Source organism: Canis aureus, chromosome 1 (assembly GCF_053574225.1).
Source record: "Canis aureus isolate CA01 chromosome 1, VMU_Caureus_v.1.0, whole genome shotgun sequence".
In the NCBI taxonomy this organism is placed as follows: Eukaryota; Metazoa; Chordata; class Mammalia; order Carnivora; family Canidae; genus Canis; species Canis aureus.
Window position 1 is genome coordinate 16,386,507 of NC_135611.1, and position 24,023 is coordinate 16,410,529.

A 24,023-nucleotide genomic window follows, 5' to 3' on the forward strand; every position below is an offset into this window, starting at 1 on the left:
TTGTAACCCTGAATGATTACAATAAAGATAAAACCAATGTTACAGAACTTGATTTTTACTTAGTATATTTTTTAAGTCTCTGGCTCTATTTGACATACTAAAAATGAAATATGCAATACTGACATTAATTATGTGCCAAGCCTATAACAGGCATGCTATAGGTCTCTTACTGGGTCTATCTTCTTCTTTGTCTGTGGGGGAAAGGTAAATTGTCAGACTATAAAGAAGAAGTTACATGTACACTACATTACACTTTTTCCCTCTTTATATTTTTCTGTAGATTCAATACCATATTTCCCTTCATTTTCCTCAGTATGTGATATTGTTTTAAATTTTCAGCTTCCTTTGAAGTTACTGAATCATTTGATTTTTTTTCTTTATTGAGAAAATATCTTAATTTTCCCAGCTTGATTGTGGTATAATTGACCAATTAAATTGTAAGATACGTAAAGTGTCCATCATGATGGTTTGGTATATGTATACATTGTAAAAGGAGAAAACTAACACAATTTTTAAAAATATTTAACAAAACTATTTATTCCAACAAAAACCTGTGGTGTAGCAAAGGCACCATTATTATTCCTATTTCAGAGAAGAGCAAAGAGAACTGCTTAAGTCAAGTCATTTGACAAACGTCTCAAGTGGCAGGTAGTGAATGTTAATTGCAGCAAGGTATTGGGTAGATTCATCGTCATGCACACTTGAGAAGAAACCTACCTAGCTTCAAATTTTGGTTTCATTACTTACCAGCAGCATGATGTTAAACACATTATTTAAATTCTTTAAATCTTCGCCTTCTCATTCGTGAAATGGAGATAATAGATCACTTGAATCATAGCATTAATAGAGAACTAAATGAGACCATGCAAGGTGAAATGCTTAGCATACCATTTGATGTACAGTAAGTGCTCAATTAATGCTAGTTATTATTATCTCCAAAATGGAGCTGAAAAAACGCTAATGACACCATCAATATGGAACGGCCTGATTCCATTTTATGAAATATGGCTGATACACTTTTGGAGAACTGTAAAAGATGTCACTGCAGTGGATCTTTAGAGACATTAAAAATGGTGTTGCAGGAAAAAAATGAATTAAATTATTTCATAGAAACATAGTAGGCCCACAGTCCCTTCTAAATAAAAAGACAAGGATCAAAGGGGAAATAGGTCAGCTGCTGCCATTCCTGACTCTCTGCTCTAAAATACAGAACACTTTATTCATCTGACTGTTTGAAAAAGAGAAACAACCAAAAAAGAAAAAGAGAAACATGCTACGTATGATTTTACTTTTGACAGAGACAATACTACCATGTGATATCGAAAATTATTTCAATTCAGGAAATCTTTATTCAGTTAATTCCAACATGTAAATATATGCTAAGTTACTCAATGCCCACAATGGAGCTTCCTCCTTTACAAGAGGAGGGATTTTTGTCTTTCTTATTTACTGATGTATTCTGAATATACCAAGACAAGTAGCTGACATTTAGCAAGCAGATTTTCAATAATTTTGATCAAATTAATGAAAATAATAAATACATGAAGGAACTTGAATTTAATCTATTTATCTTCGGTGAATTGGCTTCCCTTTCATCATCTTAGATAGCAAAGGATAAAAGAGAATCATAAGTTCTGAAAGAGAGGAAACTGCTTATAGTATTCCTCTCTTATCTTCAGCAGCAGATTTTTTAAGTTGCTATTCACACTTGTATTCAAGCTCATATTGAAGTCTCATAAATCCTTTCCAAGCCTTTCAATTTCATCGATGAGATAGTCAACATCTGCTCGTCTTGTGGCAGGGTTAGAAAAGACCATTCGAAAAAAATTTACTTTGTCCCCACATGGCTGGTAGCTTATCATGGCTGTGCCTTCCTCTATCATCTGTGCTTTAATCTTTGGAGCAATCTGTGTGCAAATGTAAATATTATTAAAAGGTAATTTTACAAGCCTGTGCTCTCCCACACTCTAGATGGCTACATAGCTATCATTAGTACAGAGTAAAAATAGCAAGCAATTTAAAACTATCAGGGATAATTTTTAAGATGTTTAGTACAGGAAAAAAATATATACCCAGCATGTTCTGTATTCATACTGTAGCTCTTGTTACTTCATGATTCACAATGACCCAACTCAAAATAATATGAATGTGCTAGAATGCATTAAAGAAGGTTGTATGACATTTTGCTTATATTTATATGCCAATTCAAATAGAAGCATCTGAGAAAGAGGTAAAGGGAAATAGGCAATGGAAAAATAGTAGCGCAATTTGGCATCATAACTTTCATTGTTTAAATTATTGTACTACACCTTAAGTTTTTCTACTAGGTCACTGTTTTGCAGCAAAACATAGTTTCTTTGTGAGTTTCTCAGAAACAAATCCTGTATGTGTAAATGACAGCATATATGTGGGACCAGATCACATTAATACATTCTTGGGTTATTATTATAGGGCAAAGAGGCACAGGCATTAGGGAAAGCCAGAGGAGGGCATTCTATAACTACTCAACCTGCTGCGCTTCTTGAAACTTTTGCTTCTGCACACAGTTTACTTCTAAAATGCTGCATATGCTATCCATTACTTAATTTCCCCATAAATCTTATATGATGGCAGTGTAGAAGCAAATAGATATATTTATCTACCTTAAAGACACTTCATGTAATGTCCTTCCCTATTTAATATTTTAGTTAATCAAGATGATCATAAAACAATAGATATTAATTATTGCCTGCGGTGTTTTTAAAGAACTGTTTGATGGTCTCCCCCTTGCCTTCTATCCAAGAACATGTCCCTAAGAGGGACAGCTCTCTGGTAAATGCGCTGTGTGCACCTCAGGAGCCAGCTTGCAAGTCTGCATAAAAACATGTGCCTCACTAGCTCTCAACCGTAGTAATTGCCCTAGTGGAAGATCACACATATACTTAAAAAAATATAAAGAGTTTCACTTAATACTTGCCTCAAACCACAAAATATTTAAACAAGTGGTATTGTGAGAAGCAAAAGACAAAACAAAAAAATCTTTATTTTTCACTTAGGACTTACAAGCCCAGTGAAATTTTGGTGATACAAAAAGTTAAAGCTCTTAAACATCGATATCAGATGGTTAGTACTCAGTGTATGCCAGGGTACCTCATAAGGGCACCAACATAAGTGGTTGTGATGTTGGCATAACTCAAAGTAAAATGTGTATATGTGATGCTTGCTTAATACTGGTTAAAAACTTATGATAAATATATGTGATAAATTGCATATGACGGTAGTGATCTTCTTTAACAATGAAATATGAGCTATCCCCCTTGTTATGAAATTCATTTGGAATTTTTTCCAGTATATTGTTCTTTGTTCTCTAATAAAAGCCCATATCCATGCTCAGGTGATCTTTTGGTAAGTATTTCAAATTTTGTAACAGTTCTACAACTACCTCTTGTATTGTTGTTAGCAATTGTGAGTATTTATATTTTTGTCTTCTCTCCTACTCAGCATTCTTAGCCAACTTACGACTTGGATTCTAATTCATTTTATACCTCGAACTTCTACTGGAATACCTAATATGTATTAACTGATGAATGGATTAAGCAAAGAGTAGGAAACTCAGCATAATGTATATTAAGCACTCAATAAATATTTTTCAATTACATATATTATGACTGGATTAATTTGAAAAATGACTGATATGTTGAGATTGAGTTCATCTCTATATTAAAGTATTGAATCAATGGCTTGGGACCACGTGAGTACCATGTCCTAACAAATCAAACTAACCAGACAGACACATTATTTAAAAGGCGATGTTAAAAACAGCGTGCGCGCACACACACACACACACACACACACACATACACGCACACACACACGCTTACCTTTTGGAGTTCTTGATCTCTTTCACAACCTTTTGGGATATGTTTAAGTCTTGGTGGGAAATACCAGAAGCAGACATTGGTGAACTCAGGCTAAATTGAGCATAAAAATTTTACAAATATCTTTAAAACTCTACCTAATTTCTTAAGCATTTCAGAGGTATTTTAATGATTTTATATTTAACATATTACATTTATGTATAATATATATTTATAATATACTTATAAATATAAATATATTTAATATTAAATATATTAAAATATATTCTATATATTTTAATCTTTCTCTCTCTATGTGTATATATATATATTTGAGAGAGAATGAGCTCACACAAGCAGGGGGAGGAGCAGAGGGAGAGGGAGAAGCAGACTCCCGACTGTACAGGGAGCCCCCTGTAGAGATCAATTCTAGGACTCTGAGATCAAGACTTGAGTGGAAGTCAGATGCTTAGCCAACTGAACCACCTAGACGCCCCCACTTTTAACATATTTAAAAATAGCTTTTAAGGGTATAATACGTGTCAGACTCTAGAAACAGACACAACAGAAATCATCATTGTCCTTACAGAGTTTCCAGTCTGGCACGGCTTTTGCTGTCTTTCTTAACTTCTCCTACCACAATTCTTAATGATGTTCATATCTATGTAAGTCATCCTTGCCGTGCTCTGTTCTCTCAATTTCCTTCAGAGATCTTCAGCTATCCATTCCATGACCATTCCTCAAAATATTTTAAACAATAATGCTAGTTCCAGTCTCATATTTGAGAAAGATCATTTGGGTTGCAATATGGACAATGGCTTAGAAGAGAGAACAAATGAATAGAGAAGAATATTAGATATTAGTATTAGGCTATCATAGTAAGTCAGGAGAGAACAGAGATGACTTCGCTAAAGCAGTGGCTGTGGGTACAGATAAGAGGGTTTACATCTCCAAAATTTCAACAGATATAATTAACCTCTGCTGGTCTTTCAAGATGAATTCAAGTTTTCTGGTTTCAGTGACTGGCTGTTCTCCACATAGATAAAAAATACAAGAAAATTTTACATAAATTTGATTTCAGGGAGGAAAATAAACTAGTAGAAGATGTATAGTTTTAAAAACAGACTTTGGGGCACCTGAGTAGCTCAGTTAAGTGTCTGACTCTCTATTTCAGCTCAGGTGTTGATCTCACAGTCATAAGATCTAGCCTCATCTGGAGCTCCACACTGGGCATGGAGTCTGCTTAAGATTATCTCTCTCTCTCCCTCTATCCTTCCCCTTCCTCTCTCTCTCTCTCTCTTAAAAAAAAAAAATTAAAAATTAAATTAAAATTTAAATTTACTACAATTTTCCATTTAAAACTGCGAGACTCACCAAAATTAAGACAATAATGTCGTCAGAGGAAGACAATTTCGAAGACAGACGAAGCACATTTTTTTCCTAACAATTGTTCTTATTAGCATGGCTTCATGCCATTGGATGGTTGACTGGGACTTGGAGAGGAAAATTGACATAATGCTGGCAAAAATCTCAATTTTTTCACTAATACCTACTTAGTGGGTTAATAACAATCTACCAAAGATTATGGTAATTTTAAGTCTACCTTCTCTTATGATCTGCTGTCCAGAAACCTAGCTACATATTATAACATACAAGAAAAAAAGCTAGGAACAATTAAATTACTCTTACTCTGTGCCAGAGAAATCAGAAAAGCAATTTAACCAAATAGTTCTAACTGTCCTAAAAAGGAAAATATTGAAAATCATTATCAATTAAAAGTCTTTTGGACCCTTGGCTTGTAAGACACAGAACTTAAAACAGATTTTAAAACCTGGATGATTTGCATTTAGATAAGATAAACTATTTATGAGAATTGCTAAGCATACTTTTTTTTTTTAAAGGAAAGGTTTTGTTTTTTTTTTTTTTTAGATTTATTTATTTATTTATTCATGAGAGACAGACAGACAGAGAGAGAGAGAGAGAGAGACAGGCAGAGGGAGAAGCAGGCTCCATGCAAGGAGTCCGATGTGGGACTTGATCCTGGGTCTCCAGGATCACACCCCAGGCTGCAGGCGGTGCTAAACCGTTGCGCCACCGGGGCTGCCCCCTAGGCATACTTTTAAAATTATCTCAGGTAAGAATACTCAGCAAAGTATAAATTCATTAAATTATAAAAAAAAAAAAAGAAAGAAAGACATCTTTACCTCTGCATCAAACACGAGCTTAAAGTTATCTTTTTTCTTCAGAACCTTATAGAAGTATTTTGCAAGTTCCATATATCTGTCGATCTGTGCCTCAAAGCCACAGGTTCCCTGTAATCAAAAAAAAAAAAAAAATCAAAGTTTCCATTCAAAAGTAAGTTCCTTTAAATTATATCGAACAAGTTCCTGAAATTGATTAAAATTATTTAAATGTACTTATATAAATAAATAATGTGATTATTATCTTACCACTAGTAGGTGTTATCCATTATCACTTTATTATTTCTAGATCCTCATCCCACTTTGATCCCTACTGTCTGTGAATGTAAGGCCGATTTCTTGGCCTCCTGCACTTGAGTGCCTAGATTTACACACATTTGCTAAATATATTGACATGTGATTCTCATCTGTCTAGTATGTAGAGCAAATTTTTAAAAGTTACATATAATGTTACAAGGAATGAGAGAAATACTATAAATAAAGCCCTTGGCATGCTCGCAGGCAGAATGTAATTTTTTACTAATTAATTAATTTATTTTTAAGATTTTATTTATTTATTCATGAGAGACACAGAGAGAGAGAGAGAGAGAGAGAAGCAGAGACACAGGCAGAGGGAGAAGCAGGCTCCATGCAGGGAGCCTGATGTGGGACTCGATCTGGAGACCCTAGGACCATGCCCTGGGCCAAAGGCAGGCGCTCAACCACTGAGCCATCCAGGGATCCCCAGAATGTATTTAAACATTAACAACCATTGAAATTCTGCTCCACCACAGGCATGTAGTTCCGTACTGTATACACTTGGTTTAATTTCTCTTAGAAGAACCCTATAAGGTGGGCAACCGAGGCACAGAAGCATTGCCCAGTCTTTGTTTCCACCCACCTTCTTTCCCATGGTGATTTCTGCTTGTCTCGTGTTATTAAGCACTACACGGGGTGACCCTCCCACTTATATTTTCATCTGAGAACTTCTCTTTGAATCTCAGACTTATATACTCAACTGCTCACTCAAATCTCCACTGAGATGACTAATGAACATCTCAAAATGACATGTTCAAGACTCAACTCCTGATCTCTCTACACAAACTTATTTCTGCCACAGTCTTTCCAATCTCAATAATGTATCGATTTGATCCTCTAGTTGCTAAATCCCGAAACTTTAAAGCTCTCATATTCTTGATCTTCTTTTTTTCATAGTCCACATCTAATACTTTGGTAAATTTCATTATGGTTATCTTCAAAATGTAATTAGACTCTAATATACCTTAGCCTATATCCACTGCCACTCTGCTGGCCTAATCACTCTCTCCCACATTATTAAAATTGCTTCCCCATTGATCTCTTTGCTTATGTCCATGCACCCAGAGCCCAAGCTGAGGGTATGCATTCACAGTTATTCTAGGCTTCACAATCGTACTTTAGTGGATTCTCAGTACATAAGCCTTTGTAATTAGAGTTGGCTTCATGAGCATACAACCTGCACAATCACATGGGCCCTATACTCAGAAGAGTTTTCTGCTTAATTTATTCTCTGCCATTGCTATCCTGAAATTCTTTAAAATTTTGCTTTGGACTTGTGTTTGTGAGTCAAGTAAGTAAAGTGTCCCTAATGAGACATGTGAGCTAAGGAGGTATATGCAACTTGCATGTCTTGCCACCCTATTTACGCACAGCATTTGCAATGTTCAATGAGCACAGAATTTCACGGCCCCTATGATATGTGGGAGCTCTGGGATTCTCAATACAATACGGGTGAACACAACTGAGTAAAGAGGGTGCTAAGAGCCCTAAAGGGGACTTTATCTCAAATCAGAACTTGTTTCCAACAGAATTTGTTTCCTTCACTCCTTATCCTTTTCAATGCCTTCAATGTCTTTCTCTACAGGAAATTAACATATATAGTATGTGTTATGTTTATAATATGTATATTTTATATATACACATATATTTGAAAAAACGATTATATGAATACATGGCTAGAACCAACAACTCTCACAATTTTGAACAAACATTCATTTGGAAAAGGCATTGTTAGTATTTGAAATGCTTAAGAATTGGAATGATGGACTAATTTCTTGTGATAACCACGTTATCATCTGATATGCCAGAAGTTTCTCTTTGAAGGCAGTCTGGTTTGGAAGAAGCTATAAACAGTTAAAAGAGGAAGGAGAAAGGCTTGTGGAAAAGTTAATAGAAATTATTGATGAATGATCCTATTTTTGATTCCAGAGAAATGAGGCCAAGGATCATTGAAGTGATTGCCATAGAGCTTACTACTTCCCAGGAATTTTCCATATAGAACTTTTAATGGCATTCATGCATATTGAATTGGCATTTAAAAATATCAAGGTATGTGTCTATATTGCAAATGAATCTTTAAGTTCTGTGAAAAGAATCTACAAAGATTGAATATTAAAGACAATGGCACTTCTAGTTTAAGCTTTTGTGGACTCTGTTCATGCTTTTCAAAAAAGCAAACATCACAATGTGATTAAAGGTGCCAGGATTTTATTAGTGGAAGTACCTGGGTGGAAGGAGGAGCTGGTTAGAGTGGGAGAAGTATCAGACTGTAAATGACTCTGAGCCTAAGTGAAAGAGAAAGGGAGGCTAAGTGGGGTGGAAACTTCCTAGACTACCAAGAAGTCCAAGGAAAATTCAGAAAGGTCACTGAGGAGACCTCACACCAAGTCAGCTGTCAGAAGAGCCTTATGCCTCTCAAGAGTGGGGATGCTTTAGGATCCCTGACAGGCTCAGTCATTGGCTGGGAGAAAACTTTGGGAAACAGCCCCGGGACAAATGCAATTATGAAGTTAAGAAAAGCAGATGGGGTTTTTGGACAATTAAACTCCCTATAGCATTCTCATGGCCAAAACAGATTCATATTATGAATCCACAACCAGTCCAACCCATGTAGAAAATCTACATAAAAGGAAGGTTCTGTATTATATTTGCTTTTGCATATATAGTCAATGCTCGTAGCATCTTATACTATTATATGATTTTTCTTCTTCTTCTTTATAAAATACACAGTATTTTATGTAATTGATTATATTTATAAGTAATATGAATTTCATTAACAATGGCTCCTCTTTCTATCATCAATGAAGTTTTCATTGTGTAATTAGAGCAAAGGAGGACTAAATAGAATTTTTCAATCTTGGAAGTCAAAACCTCCCTGTCGAACCTGCCATGGATATTTCCTGAATTTGATTTCCAGTGTAAGACATGTTTTTTTTATGGGAAAAGCATTTCCATGCCAGTGTATACTAAGTTTTTATGTAATCATCTGCGCCCATTGAAAGGGTAATAAAATATTCCTTATCTCCCCAGGAGTCAAGTGATTTTCATTCTAGGGTAGAATGGGATAGAGACTTCCTTTTCTCCACCCAAAGAGGATTCCTTAGCATTCAGGAGTCAACGTAAGCTCTCTCTCCTTCCCTCCCTCTCTCTCAGGGTGGGTGTGCCAGCTGGTATAAGATTCCTGTTTCCTAATTGCAGGGTCCCTGTCCTGTGATAGAAATCTCCTTTGCACATGGAGGGTGCTGTGATGTGGCCTTGCTAAGTTGCCCGAATGGGGAGTAGGGGAAGGAGAAACTGACACCAGAGATGTTCTCTAAGTAAATAGTTGATCTTCCTCTGATTTGGAAACCTCATGTTTACAGGAAGGACAAAGTAAATAAATATAGATACGAAATATTCATTGGTCACATCTGCTTTATAGAAGGCCAAACAAAGTGTTTCTCCGATGGTCTGGCTTAATCCAGGCCAAATGTGCTTATCTGTATCTTTTGACCTGCAGTTGATAGGTCATTAGCGAGTAATAGAGCCAGTGAAGTGGGTCAGATCAGCTTTTCTTTCAAAGAAAAGAGCAGAAAAGAAAATATTAGAGAATTTCACATTATAAGATCTTTTCCTAAAACTTTTGTTTTAATTACGTGTGTGTATGTATTACTGGGCCACAGCATAAAATGTATTTCTTTGTGTTAAAAAGTTTAAATGTCACCCCTTTATTATATAAAGGAATAGATGAACTATGTGATCCTTTACATAATCTTTTATATATATATACATATATATAATTTTTAAAAATGTTTTGATACATATTGAGCGTTTGTGAGTTCAAGGATGCCCCCTGTCAACAAGTATCTAGGTGTAAATACTCATGTAAGGTAAATCGAGGTAGGTATATGCTGTGACTGGCAGCTCAACTTTGGTAGAACTAACAACCTCTTACAGAGTTCAGGAGGTCCCTGAGAATATTTACATAAATAAAATCAATACAGAATCACACTGAGAGATATTTGGATTATAGGTGTCTGAGAGATCTGCACAAAATTTTGAGCTTCGTGTTTGCAAAAATTGGAACTTTGAATAGTTTTAAAGCAAGCTTAACAAAATTTCCAAACTGGATATTTAAAAACCTCCTGGAAAAGAACTTAGAGAATGCCTATCTTTGAATGAAGAAAATTATCAATGAAACTTCACAATGAACTAAATAATGGCTGATTATCTTCCTGAGTCACCAATGTTCTTTTATCAGAGTGTTGACTTTATGACAGGATGTTGCTAGGTGACTTTGATGACAAGTGGTGTCTCTGGTTTTGTGGTAATAGATTTCTAACAACAACAAAAGACTTCAAATTAAATAGCAGGGTCAGTAATACATTATAGATGGTGTTAGTTCATGTCATAGCTTTCATCGGCACAGAACCCAATGTCCATCTTTTTATAGAGGACTGGAAATGAAGTAATAGAAACTTATAAATAAGGGGCAGGCAAAGGGTACAGAACATGTTTTATGTTGTCATAATCTTTGGAGAGACCATCTGCTGAGCTTAGACGCAAAGGTAGATTGCACATCCATGTAACAAATAAGGGTTCACATCTGAGAATCTCTATCAACTTCAAGTCTACTTGACTATTAACAATTCTAATTAGTAGAGGAAAAAAACAGTTTTTTAAAAAGTTGCAGACTAGCTTATTTTCTTAACAGATTTTTAGTCTTACAGTTTGGTAGAGTATATAGTAACAGTGGAACATGCCAGATTTTTTTTTTTCCACCCCAGTTGGAATTTAGACCTGAGAAGCCAAGGTTGTCATCTGTAGTTAGAAATATAGCAGTTAGATAACAACAATACCGTTATCTGTAGTTAGAAATATAGTTTTCTTGAGAGATATTTAGGAAAATAGTGAGACAAAAACTTTGGAAAAGACACCCAGATAGAACTCTAAAGAAAATGGAACAATCTATATATTCTTGATCCAGACAAAGAGGGCCTAATAAAAGGAATGATACATTCCTACCTTTGCTTTCCACATTAACCATAGCTTAAAGACATCAACATGGCGGCCACACTGAATAGTTTTATCCCCTGTATCAAAGTCCACATTGTAGAGTTTATCCGGCTGGAAAAGATACCCAGCTCTCATCTGGTTGCATGCTTCCAGAAGACCCTAAAGAAGCAAGAATATATCTACATGTAGGTTATATACATTTCAATAAGAAACCACCATTATTTATTTCAATTAACTTAGCATTTCTATTTTATATGCACTTTTTTGTTACCTTCATTTATTTATTTTTTTTGAATTTTATGAAGTTTTGTATTTTAATTCCGATATAGCTAACATACAGTGTTATATTGGTTTCAAGCGTACAATATAGTGATTCAAACAATTCTATACATTTCTCAGTCCATGCACTTTTAAAGAGAATTTTGTTTATTTTATATAAACACATGTTACCTTTCTAGGATTTTTGTATATCCAGTTGTCCTTTGGGTTTATCTGGGACAACAGATGGTGTAATTGGATTAACACGATTTCTCTATTTTTCCTTAACTTTTCTCAAAGTCCTTGAAGTTTTGCTGCTCTTTTGAAATCATTTGCTACTATGTATTGAAGTTAATGAGAACTGAGGGCCTCGTTCGCTTAAACTAAACTATCCCATGAATCAGCCTTTTGGGTGCCAGTCAGCAAAGTACTCTGGGAGTCACAGTAGGTAGAGAATAAAGTAACCCATTCATTTAATTTTGTGTTTCTCACATAAAAGATGTTGAAAACGTTCCTCTTAAGTGTTGAAGAATGGAGAAGCATTTGCTTTGGATGGTTAAGAAGTAATCACTAGAGAAAAGAAGTGTTTTTCACCAAGTTAAAGAGAAGATTTTCTCAAAGGATGTGTGCCAAGAGAACACAAGCAAGGCCAAATGTGCGTGCACTGACGGGGTACCGTTTAAATACACACCAAGCATAACTGTTGCACAAGAAGCAAATAACAATATGTTTACTATGTATTTTTTATCAACTGGCCCCTTCACAAGTAGTATATCATTTGAGCCTCACAGAAAACTCATAGCAAAGGTACTATTGTTGTATCATGTTTGTAAATTGAGGAAATGGATACTTTAACATACTGAGCAATTTTCAAGGGCACACAACCAACCAGTGACGAATCTGGGATCCGACAGAGGGGCAGTTTGGCCTGGAGTTTGTGGAAACCCCATTTCAAGGGAAAAAAAAATCACACTCTTTTTTTTTTTTTTTTTTTTAAGAAAGGCTTGTAGATCTAGGCTTAAAAGTGCAATGTGGTGGTAAGAATTGAAGTATTTAGGGAGAAAGGAATAGAAATGATACATTGAAATGAGTACTTTATGTATCTATATCTTAGGAATCCTATTTCTACGTGTAAATATTTTCTCTTTAGTTTACTCCAAACTCCCCTTCTTTATTTTTTTTTTAAGATTTTATTTATTTATTCATGAGAGACACACAGTGAGAGAGAGGCAGAGACACAGGCACAGGGAGAAGCAGGCTCCATGCAGGGAGCCCAATGCAGGACTCGATCCCAGGACCCTGGGATCAACTACTGAGCCACCCAGCCACCCCCTAAATTCCCCTTCTGTTATGTTAGACAGAGTTATAATTAGTATAGGTTATATCTACTCTTCTGATGTGATGATTAAGCTAGTCACATTTACCCACAATCTGTCACACATCGTGCCCAGGCAGTGGATTTGTGGCAAGCAAGGGTGGAAATGCTCTGCCCTACTGACTTTACAATCTGGGTTACAGGAGGTTAGGTGGGTTAGACGCTAAACAAAATACGGCATATGAGTGTGAAATTGTACCCAAGATAAACTCTGTGGAGGAGTTTCACAGTGTTGGAATATTGTGCTCTAAGATCAAAGATTTCACTTAGTCTGAAGGTCTAGGAAGGCTTCTGGGTAAAAGTCATTTTCAAGTTCAGTAGGATCTAAACTAGAAAGATGTTGGGGGAGGGTGTGGGGGACAAAGTGGAGCCAGACCCTCATAGGCAGAAGGAGAAACTCCTGCCAAAGTCATAGGGGATGAGCTGCACTGCTTCTTCTGGGAAATAAGAGCAGGTCAAGGGATGTCAAGGGAAGAAAGCAAAAGGAAGCAAATGGTGAATAGGAGAGCAGAGGAGGGTATGGGCTGTACCTCCCAGGCATTATAGGCGATGTCAGGGATTTTAATCCCCATCCTAAAAGCAACAAGAAGCCACTGAATGGGTTTCAATTTTGCATTATGAAAAAATCCTTCTGGATGAAAGAGATTAACATGATTAGCACTTCACCTCAAAAACACATGGTATTTCCTTTCCTTTAAAAGATCAAATGAAAGACATTTAAAATTAATTTTATTTATTTTTATTTTTGTTTATTTATGATAGTCACACAGAGAAAGAGAGAGAGGCAGAGACATAGGCAGAGGGAGAAGCAGGCTCCATGCACCGGGAGCCTGACGTGGAATTCGATCCCAGGTCTCCAGGATCGCGCCCTGGGCCAAAGGCAGGCACTAAACCGCTGCCTCACCCAGGGATCCCTAAAATTAGTTTTAATTGTATTTTGTGTACAATTGCAGCAATACACACACACACACACACACACACACACATCTATATATATAGTGCCTAATGTGTTTTTTTAGCATCATAAAATATATTCATTCAATACTTAACATACTTGGTTTATACTGCTCATTAAGGCATGAGTCAAAATGGTCTAATGGGCAACCTTAGACACTCAAGTGGTTTAATAGATAGAACCAAATGTTCCTCTTAATTTAAGGCCACACCCAAACAGGCTTATTTTCCAGAGATGACCTTCAAATTAGTGAAAGCTTAGTAGTTTGAGGGTTCTGTTCTACCACCATTGACCATCTATATGTCTTTTTTATACAAAAAAAAAGTATAAAACAAGAAAACAGAAACTTCTTGGAGGAACACATGATATATGATAATAGAATAAAATGTGCTATTTCAACATACTCACTATGGGTGAAGAAATCAAGGAAGACTGCAAAAAAAAAAAAAAAAATTGTATTTGAGTCCTAAACATAAAGGTATCAGAAATCTGAATGTTGAAGACAGACCTGTTAGCAATAGGAAGAGAGAGCAAACTCAGAAGCTTCTTAAAGAAAACAAATGTTAGCCAAATTATAGTTTCCGGGTATTGGACATGCAGGAGTGGACAGGAAGGGGGGACCTGTTAGCCTGCAGGCTTCAAACACAAGGTGGCTGCCATTTTATTGAATATTTTATTGGATATTGAAGGAATATGGCTGCCATGTGACCAAAGAATAGAATCTGAAGCAGAGCTAAGAAGTGTTCCAGCTTGTGTTGCTGAGAATTGCCTAGGCTAGGGAGAATAAAGGCCCTCTAAAAAGAGATAAAGTGGTCACTGAGTGAGCACTCAAGAGTAAATGAGTTTCCTAAATTCCACATATGAGTGAGATCATATGGTATTTATCTTTTTCTGACTTATTTTGCTTAGCATGATACCCTCTAGCTTCATCCATGTTGTTGCAAATGGCAGATTTCATTCTTTTTTTATGCCTGAGAGAGGGAGGGAAATCAAGAACACCCTCAACTCTAGAGAACAAACTGATGGTTACCAGAGGGTGGAAGGTAGGGGGATTAGTGAATTAGGTGATGGGGATTATGGAATGCACTTGTGATGAGCACCAGTTGTGGTATGGAAGTGTTGAATCACTACATCATCCACCTGAAACTAATATTACACTGAATGTTAGCTAGCTGGAATTTAAATAAAAGTAAATTAAAAAAAAAAAAAAAGAGTAAGTAGAGTGCCAGTTAAAGCAGTTTGTAGTAAGAGCACAGACACTTTATTTTTATATCCAAACTCTTTGGATTGCTTGTAAGAGAGAAGGAAAACAAAGCTATAAATGATACTACATAAAATTCATTTGCATTTCTGACAAACATGGAGATAAGAATTCTTAAGCTAAAGTTCATCATTATATTTCTCCTTGGAGAAGACCATGGCCTTATCTCCTTATGTAACGTTGCATTTACTATTGTTGGAGATAAAATACAAAAACATATAAGAAGAAAATAATTTCATACAATCCATAAATTTGTGCTTTCTATGCTTAAAATATATTGCAGTTACTCAGACTTATCTACATTTAAAATGAGCAATATTTTTGGCCCTACGCTCTGAGATAACAAATGGGTCAGTGGACCAAATTTGATCCCTAAGAGACATTTTGTTTTTTCGTGGTGTTTTTAATGAGTGGGGCATGAACGGTCAGGTTTTCTATTGATCTCATCACTGCCCATTGTGTCATCCCAGGTCTTATCCATACATTGAGTTACCACTTGTGCTTACAGTCATTTGGTTTTGTGGCACCTCAATGACCCAGTGGCTGCTACTTAAAGATCAAGAGAGAAGGTTCTGTGTAATAGGGCAAACTGTGCTGCACTATGCTAATTCAATGAGGCCATAATTATATTGGTTTTAAATATTCACAATGAAACTAGTCATTACCAAGACATCCATCATGGCACTACTTAAAAATAGAAATCATTTACTTTTTCACGGATCAGGACAGCAGAGCACTGAAGGGGGACACCCATGAGTTTATGTGGATTCCAGGTCACAGAGTTGGCTCTAGATGATAAAACAGCTCCAATTAGTGCTCACAGTCTAATAAAAGAGAATAGAAACCCAAACAGGTTATTTTGCTTTCACCAGCAATGGTGCAGATCTTACCTTTCAATGCCACTGAGTTTAGAGGAGTAGTTTCTGGACAGCAACAATCCACCTCCCCAGGCTGCCTACAGGTACAAAAGATACGTGTTCTTCTATTCTTTCTTTTTAAGTAGCAGAGGCGACTTTTTCCCATGTTAAATTTATTTCAAACATTGATGAAGCTTTAATTGCTGTGTTAGATAATTATAAACTTGGCTATCATTATACTACTTATAAGAACAATGCATTTTAAAATTTCTTCCTATGAATTCTTATTGCCTATTCATGACACAGTAAAGTTTTAGGTTTCTAATTAATTCAAACACCTTCTGTATAATTTCCAGGGACAGATGAAAAAGTTGGCATCAGATTTGGCAATACCACAGAGAAATTAACATATCTACCATATTGTATAACTTTAAATTTATCCAACTTTTACCAAAGCTGAAGAAAGTTTTGCCCAAGGTCACTGTAGTAAATTAATAGTATCAAAAATTATGATTTCCTTAATAGGTATTAATTTTAAAATTTTCATTAGAGTGGTGGGCTAAATCTTTTGATTTAAAATCAGTTTGAAGGGGCACCTGGGTGGCTTAGTTCATGAAGCACCGACTCTTGATTTTGGCTCAGGTCATGATTTCAAGGTCATGGGATTGAGCCCTGAGTTGGGGTCCACTCTCAGTGTGGAGTGGGCTTGAGATTCTCTCTCTCTCCATCTTGCCCCTCCCCTGCCTGACCTCCCCTCTCCACCCCCACCCCACGTGCATGCATTCTATTTCCCAAATAAATAAAAATCAATCAATTAATTAATTAAAATAGAGTATAACTATTTCTTCAAATCGATTTTCTAAATTCTTAGTTGAATAGAGGTTTAGACTATTTTAAACCCCTTGATACATTTATAGCTCTTTCCAGGCTAATATATTGAGTCAATTCTATTCATTATAAAAATTAGTTTCCAGAGAAACTTTCATCTGGCCTACAATACCAATTAAGTAATTTTATGGATTGTTCATGGGATACATTTTTTTAAAGGGGAAATTAGGAGTTAGACTAAAGGATGTGACTTACATCCACATGCATCCAGAGTCTGTGTGTCTCACAAATATCCGCAATGGCGTGGAGAGGGTCAAAGGCCCCAAATACTGTGCTGCCAGCTGTGGCTACAACGCAAAAAGGAGTCTGGCCCTGATGATGACACAAGCTGAATCGTCAGTAGAACCTCAGGAGGTCCCATGGGAAGACTATTGTCACTTCACCATTACTTCTGGGCATCAGGAAGCTGCATGACTTGGATAAGAACCTTAAATACCTAAGAACTTCATATATTCTGAGGTACCTCCAGGACTGGGGAGAGTAGTGTAACCATAAGATGAACTCGTATCACTGTCTCTGAGTTTCATTTATTATAGTTCTCTCCAGATTTATTTTTGCAAAATAATACCACAAAAATGGAAATGACCAAATTCCTTTGTTTAATCCATGTGCTGATAAGTGTTCATTTGTTATTTGACAGAAAATTATTAAAGAAATACTGCAGCATTAACTTAATTCTTTCACTTTAATTTTATGAGGAATTTCCCACATTTAGGGATTACTTTATTTCTCTTAGAAATTACCTTAACAAAATAAAAAAAAAAAAAAAAAAAAAGAAATTACCTTAACAGTTGTTTCCCACTAGTGAAAATAAGTAAAGAAAATAAAAATGAATCTGCATTTTAAGTATGGAGTTACAGAACATACCTTTCTTTTAGCTTCTAATATATTTTTCTCTAACTCAGCTGGAATCATCCTTCCCCTTAAAAATACAACAAATTAATTACTTTAAAAATATACATACCAATTCTACCAATGAGAGGAATAGATGATATGTAAAACTAAAAAAAAAATAGTTTTTAGTTTCTCCCTAATGTATTTCTTAGGTAAATATTTAGTTATTAGGTAATGTTCAGTAAACAGATATTAGGTAAATGTTCAGGTCCCCAAAACCAATGGTAAATATCACGTTGAATTAAAGAATCCTTAGTGTGCTATTCAGTCATCTTAAAATTTGTATTACTTTTCTAAGAAAGATGCAGAGGGATAATCTCTCAAGTTATTAAACTTCATTTTAAAGTAAAAATCTCTTCTCTGGCAGATACCCTCACCTAACCCTAGATCTAACCTTAAACCTAGCCCAAGATCTAGGAAAGGACAAAAAAAAAGAAAGATGTAGTATATATACACTATGAATTATTACTCAGTCATAAAAAAAAAAACACTGAAATCTTGCCATTTGCAAGGACATGGATAGAGCTAGAGGGTATTATGCTAAGCAAAATAAGTCAGTCAGAGAAAGACAAATATCGTATGATTTCACTCATATGTGGAATTTAGGAGACAAACATATGAACAAATGGGGAGGAGGCAAACCATGAAACAGACTTCCAACTTTAGAGACAAACATGGTCACCAGAGAGGAGATAGGTGGAGGGATGAGTGAAACAGGTGATGGGGACGGCCCTAGTTGTAATAAGAACCAGGTGATGTATGGAAGTGTTGAATCACTGTGTTGTACACATGAAACTAATATTATATTGTATATTAACTAACGAGAATTTAAATAGAAACTTTCAAAAAAAGTAAAAGCCTCCTGACATCAAGGAATAAAAATCAGGAATCCACTTGATGAGGGAGGAAAAAGGGTGGCAAATTTCAGATGGCCTTCACATTTCTTCATAGCAAATATCTGAGAAAAAAAAAAGTCAACACTTTTTTACTCCATCTGGGTATCAGATTGCAACCTAGTATGCCTACAGATGATTCACTGGAAGCATTCCTACTAATGTCAGGAATAAGATAAGGATGCTCACTACCATCAGTGTTATAGTATTCTTCTGAAGAAATTATTATTTAAACGTATGATAGAAAGAAAGAAAAGAAAAGGAAAAAAGGGAAGAAAAAAGAAAAGAGGAAAAGACCCTAATGGAAGTATCTATGACTGCATACCTAGAATACCTAAATTTATGCATTAAAAAGCTTTTGAAAATAATAAGAATGCTTAGCAACTGGGTGCTTACAAAATTAAGTCATGTTCCTATTTTTAAAAACTAATTGTTGTGAATAAATAATAGAATATCCCATTCATAATAATAAAAAAGATGTAAAGTATCTTGGACAGGGATGATTCTCAGGAGATGCACGCAGAATATATAAAGAAAATCAAACAACTTGTGAGAAAGTACTGAATAATAAACATAAAAATTTGTAAGATATTTTATATTCATTTACTTTATATTTCAGAATTTCTAAATATATAAAGATGTCTTACAAGCCAATAACAAATAATAAACAACCAACAAAAAGTAGGCAAAGAACATGAACAGATAAATCACGGTAATGTACAATTGGCTGATCAGAATTTTCAATTATAAAGGTATTGATAATATTCAGGTTTAGCATTGTATTGAAGAGCATCAATTAACTTAAAAATGTTTGAAAGGCAAATAAAAAAACTTTATGATACTGCAAATCCAGACATTCTTTGAATCAATAATCTAGTTTCTAGGAATTCATGTGAGATATTCAAACATAGACTCTCAAATGTTTTTATACAATTATATGCATTTAATCACTGCTATTAAATACTAACATCTAGGAGGAAACCCTTAAGTGTCCTTTAAAATAAGGTTTGTGAAATTCTGCTACATTTATAAAAGGAAAACTCTGAAGTAATTAAAAAGAATAAAGAAAGTCTTATAATTCATGGGATAAGATTTCTAAAACATATTCTAAAACCAAAAAGCTAAATAAATAAATAAATAAATAAATAAAACCAAAAAACTTATGAAAGCAAATTATAGAATACAGCACAGAACTGATGTGTGAATAAGTTTGATATGCATAGAAATGATCTTCTGACTATATGTAATATTTGTAATCTTACTTATTTCTAAAGCATGATATTCAAGGAAAATAGAAAAATATTTTTACTTTGTAGAGTGATAAAGCAGTTGATATTATTATATTTTTATATTTATTTATATTATATGTAATTCAATATATTTAAAATAGGGAAGATACGTGACAGTCCGATTTAGCAAAGAAATTTTAAGAATAGAATAGGAAAACTTTGGCGCTTCTTAATTACACCAGCTAAAATTTATTGAAACGGGGAAAGTATTCCTTCTAAAAATTGGAATAGGAAATAGGATTTTAATCTATGAAGCATAATGATAATAACAATTTTTGAGAATGTGTTAGAAACATACCTTTCATCACATTTTACCTCAATTACATTGTCAGTTCCAATACCAAGTATCGCTGCAGCTTTTTTTACTGAATAATGACCCTTGGGCAAAAATGAAAATAGGCAAGGCATTAAATTCTCTGAAATCAATGATCATTTACACGAGTGCATTTGGACACACATACACATAGTTTTGAATGGGTTTGTGCATGTATAAATGTATATACACATGTACGGGTCTCAAGGCTTATTTCTAGACCCTCATCATGACATTTGTTCAGATGAAGAAGGTTGTGACACCTCTTTTAGAAGACACTGTCACACAACTCTTTGCATGCAGTAAGAGTTTGAATACCCTAGTTCTCCATGTACATAGAAAGTTATGTCACTTATAAATCTAGCAACAAGATTCCCCAGTGATAAAATCCTTGCAGGTTCCAGATAGCTGTAACTCTTGCATTACAGATATGTATTTTTTTAAACCATGAGGCTTGGAGAAATGAATTGATTCTTCTGATGCCTGCAATTCTTAATTTTGACTTTGATACCAACCTTGATTTCTTGCCTTCTAGATAGCTATTTCCTTGTGTCATGCTACCTGGTGTAAATAATATCAGTGAGATGGAGGTATTAACCAGGTCAAGATATGAACTTGGACCTAGTTATTTTTAGTTTCCAAGAGAAAATCAGATATATGAAAGAAAAAATGCAGAAATGTAAACCCTAACTATGCTCCATTTCAATGAAGAATGCACCAATTAAATAGGACATGATTTTTTATCTACATTATAGAATTTCAGCATATTTGCTCATTATATGCAAAAAAATTATATGTCAAAAGATAAAAATGACATTTCTAACAAAGTAAGCATTTTAATTTATGTTAAATGTTATAGCAAATGACATTAAACATGCAGCAGTGGTCTCCAACTTGATAATGTGCATATATATAACGCTAATTTGAGCTTGGTCATGGAAACATACTGCCAACACAGGGACATTTCAAAGAAAACCTGGTGTTGGCAGGCAATTTAAGGTAGAATTTTCAAACTGGGACTACCATTACAAATGTTTTAATATTACAATTGTTGCTGAGGAGAAAAGAAAAAGAGTGACCAGACTTATTATAGGGACAAATCAATTTTTTTTTTAAAAAAGCATTGATGCTGTGCACAAGGTTGGAGCATTAAAACAAAAGGAGACATCAGTGGATACAGTCTCAATATCAGAAACATTTGGCCAGAACATAGTCTATAAAAATAAGCCTTTTCTTTTTAACTGATTCTTTTGATCCTCACTGGAAAAATAAAATATTAATCACATTCTTCTCCTCATTCAATGATAAAGAGAATCGTTAAATTAAGAGTTTAAAATTTTTATACTATGATATTTTTGGTAAAGATATAAGGCTTTATATTTATAATCACATTTTTTGTTAGTTTCTCATATTTTGGAATTAAATTTTAATCCTGAATCATCTGTATTGCTAATCTCTGGGGCCTATATTGACTGGAAAGTTGTTTTTTCTCTTTCTCATATCAATATGCAGACCTAGACACAGAGATTACTGAATATATATATATATTGTTAGAGTAAAGCTAATGTTCTCAGACTTACAATTACCTTACAGTTTATCTTAGAAGGTTCTTAAAAGTTGGAAAACTCTAGACTCGATACTTACTTGTTCAGAAACAAATAACACAATACACGGAAGTGCAGTCATGCCTTGTCTTTTTATCTCTGGATATTGTTTATAACGAGCAACTAGTATACCATAGAGATTGGATATACTTCCACCTACACAAGAGAAATAGTGACTGTTAACCTAATTTCAAAAATCAGAAATATTTATTGAAATCATGACAATTTGAGAGCTTTCTGAAACTAAAATGGTGCCAAATCACCAACTTTATTTTTATTTTTAAATGTCTTTCCTTGAAAGTGTTGAGAGAAATACCAAACAACACGAATCATAACTTTTAGATTTATGGAAATTTTGTTTATAACTAACACAATGGCCTATGAACATCTATCTCCTAAAAATAATATCATTTGTTGAAACACGCTTTGAGTGTCTCCTACTATATATTGCATTTAGTTTAGAGAAATTATTTCTTGCTTTTTCTTACCAGGTGCAAATATTCCATCTGCTTCTGTTTCTCCCCAGCCAATGATTTCATACATTTTCTTAAGAAGAATTGTTTCCATGACAGTAAATACAGGAGCTATTTCGTAGGTAAACCTATATTACATACATAGATTTCCACTGTGAATCATATAAATTGGAAAAGGATAAATAAAATCATATGCTAGATAAGGTTATACATTTTTTGTATTCTATAGAAGATTGTACAAGAAAGAGTTAAAACTTATATGCTCTAAATCACCCCTTCCAGATTAAGAATATATTCATTCTATAAAGAAAGTATCCATGTTCCACTGTGAATCATAAATTGGAAAAGGATAAATAAAATCATATGCTAGATAAGGTTATACATTTTTTTTGTATTCTGTAGAAGATTGTACAAGAAAGAGTTAAAACTTATATGCTCCAAATCACCCCTTCCAGATTAAGAATATATTCGTTCTATAAAGAAAGTATCATGTATCATGGACTCCGATGTACTGTGCAGTAACTGGGAATTTCTTTCCCACCGAAAGGAATTCTGAAAGGAAGCCTTAGCCCCTCAGTACATACACAATACTGTTATGACCAGAAAATGCCCAGTTATGTGTGTGTGTGTGTGTGTATATATAAATATGTTCTGCAGAACATTGTCTGTAGTTCTAGAACTCTTTCTAACTTGCCATATATAGAGCTACAGACAATGTTTCGCAGAACATGAAATAAGTAGAAAAAGCTTTTTCTCAAAATCAATTGATAAAGATTTTCTACCTAAAGATTCTACTTTGGGCAAACAACCAAAAAAAAAAAACCTTAAAACTATTATGTTTTCCAGTAGTAGCTCAAAGCAAGTAGATGGTACAAGGCAAGATCCGTATGAGACTCATGAACAAGAATTGAAAGCATGGCAATGGGGACTCTCCTTTGAGTCAAACTGTGAGATTAGAGTCCCTTCCACAAAATGAAGCAGCTAAGGTTAAAAAGAAGGCTAAACACCTTTGTCTATACATACCAGGTACAATAAGCAATGAAGTATTTAACAGTACATTCTGAAATCAGAGTTGGTTCAGTTATTTTCAAGAAATTCTTTTATTTGTCCTCAAAAACCTTTTTAAAGAACCCTGTACATGTTCTCGTATAAAGATGTCAGTATCAGACACCAGTTGTGTGCTACTTTAGATGCTTTCAGCTTGCTCTGTCTCTAAAGCCTGTGGATACTATTCAGTCCCAGCCATTGCTGTGAGCACTTTCACTCAGACATACCCACAACCCAACAGAGAATCGCCTCCCACCTACAAGGCAGGCACTGACCTCCAGCCTAGGGGTCTCTTTTTGCATCCAGGCAGGACAAGCCATGGAATCTGCTGGGAGTGCCAGAAAAGTCCCCAGCCCTGGGGAAGTTAACATCCCATAGTGCAGTCCTTTGGCCATAAAAGACCTGGTGGGAAACGAGTGGACTGCCCTTTGAAGCAATTGTTTATAGGAGGGCACAGCATCCCAGAAGATGAAGCCTTTGCTTCTGCTTATCCTAATGGTCTCCAGGTCTAGTCTCATGTTGCTCTTCTTCCCTGTCCTGACCCCCTTCACCTATCCTCAACCCTGTTCTTCAGAATGCCATGGCCT

General features: G+C 34.9%; 1 protein-coding gene across 5 annotated transcripts; it reads right to left on the reverse strand.

Moving 5' to 3' along the window:
- Positions 1-1,278: 1,278 nt before the first annotated feature.
- On the reverse strand, positions 1,279-24,011 carry LOC144310431 (glutamate decarboxylase 1-like). 5 transcript variants are annotated; one of them, XR_013376166.1, is made up of 13 exons: positions 23,712-24,011; positions 22,405-22,517; positions 21,957-22,072; positions 20,298-20,377; positions 17,791-17,845; positions 17,119-17,235; positions 16,069-16,133; positions 15,888-15,966; positions 11,339-11,488; positions 6,041-6,148; positions 4,424-4,654; positions 3,861-3,950; positions 1,859-1,907 (listed from the first exon to the last, which is right to left on the reverse strand). XR_013376166.1 is itself a non-coding variant. In XM_077891374.1 (12 exons), the coding sequence occupies exons 2-12, from the start codon at positions 22,481-22,483 to the stop codon at positions 1,734-1,736; spliced, it is 1,113 nt and encodes a 370-aa protein (XP_077747500.1). In that variant the 5' UTR covers positions 22,484-22,517; positions 23,712-24,011; the 3' UTR covers positions 1,279-1,733. The 5 variants fall into 5 exon arrangements, 4 of the variants coding, with proteins under 4 accessions (XP_077747500.1, XP_077747511.1, XP_077747520.1 ...); XM_077891374.1 differs by lacking the exon at positions 4,424-4,654 and having other exon boundaries at positions 1,279-1,907; XM_077891385.1 differs by lacking the exon at positions 4,424-4,654 and having other exon boundaries at positions 1,279-1,907; positions 22,405-22,541.
- Between the last annotated feature and the right edge of the window lie 12 nt (positions 24,012-24,023).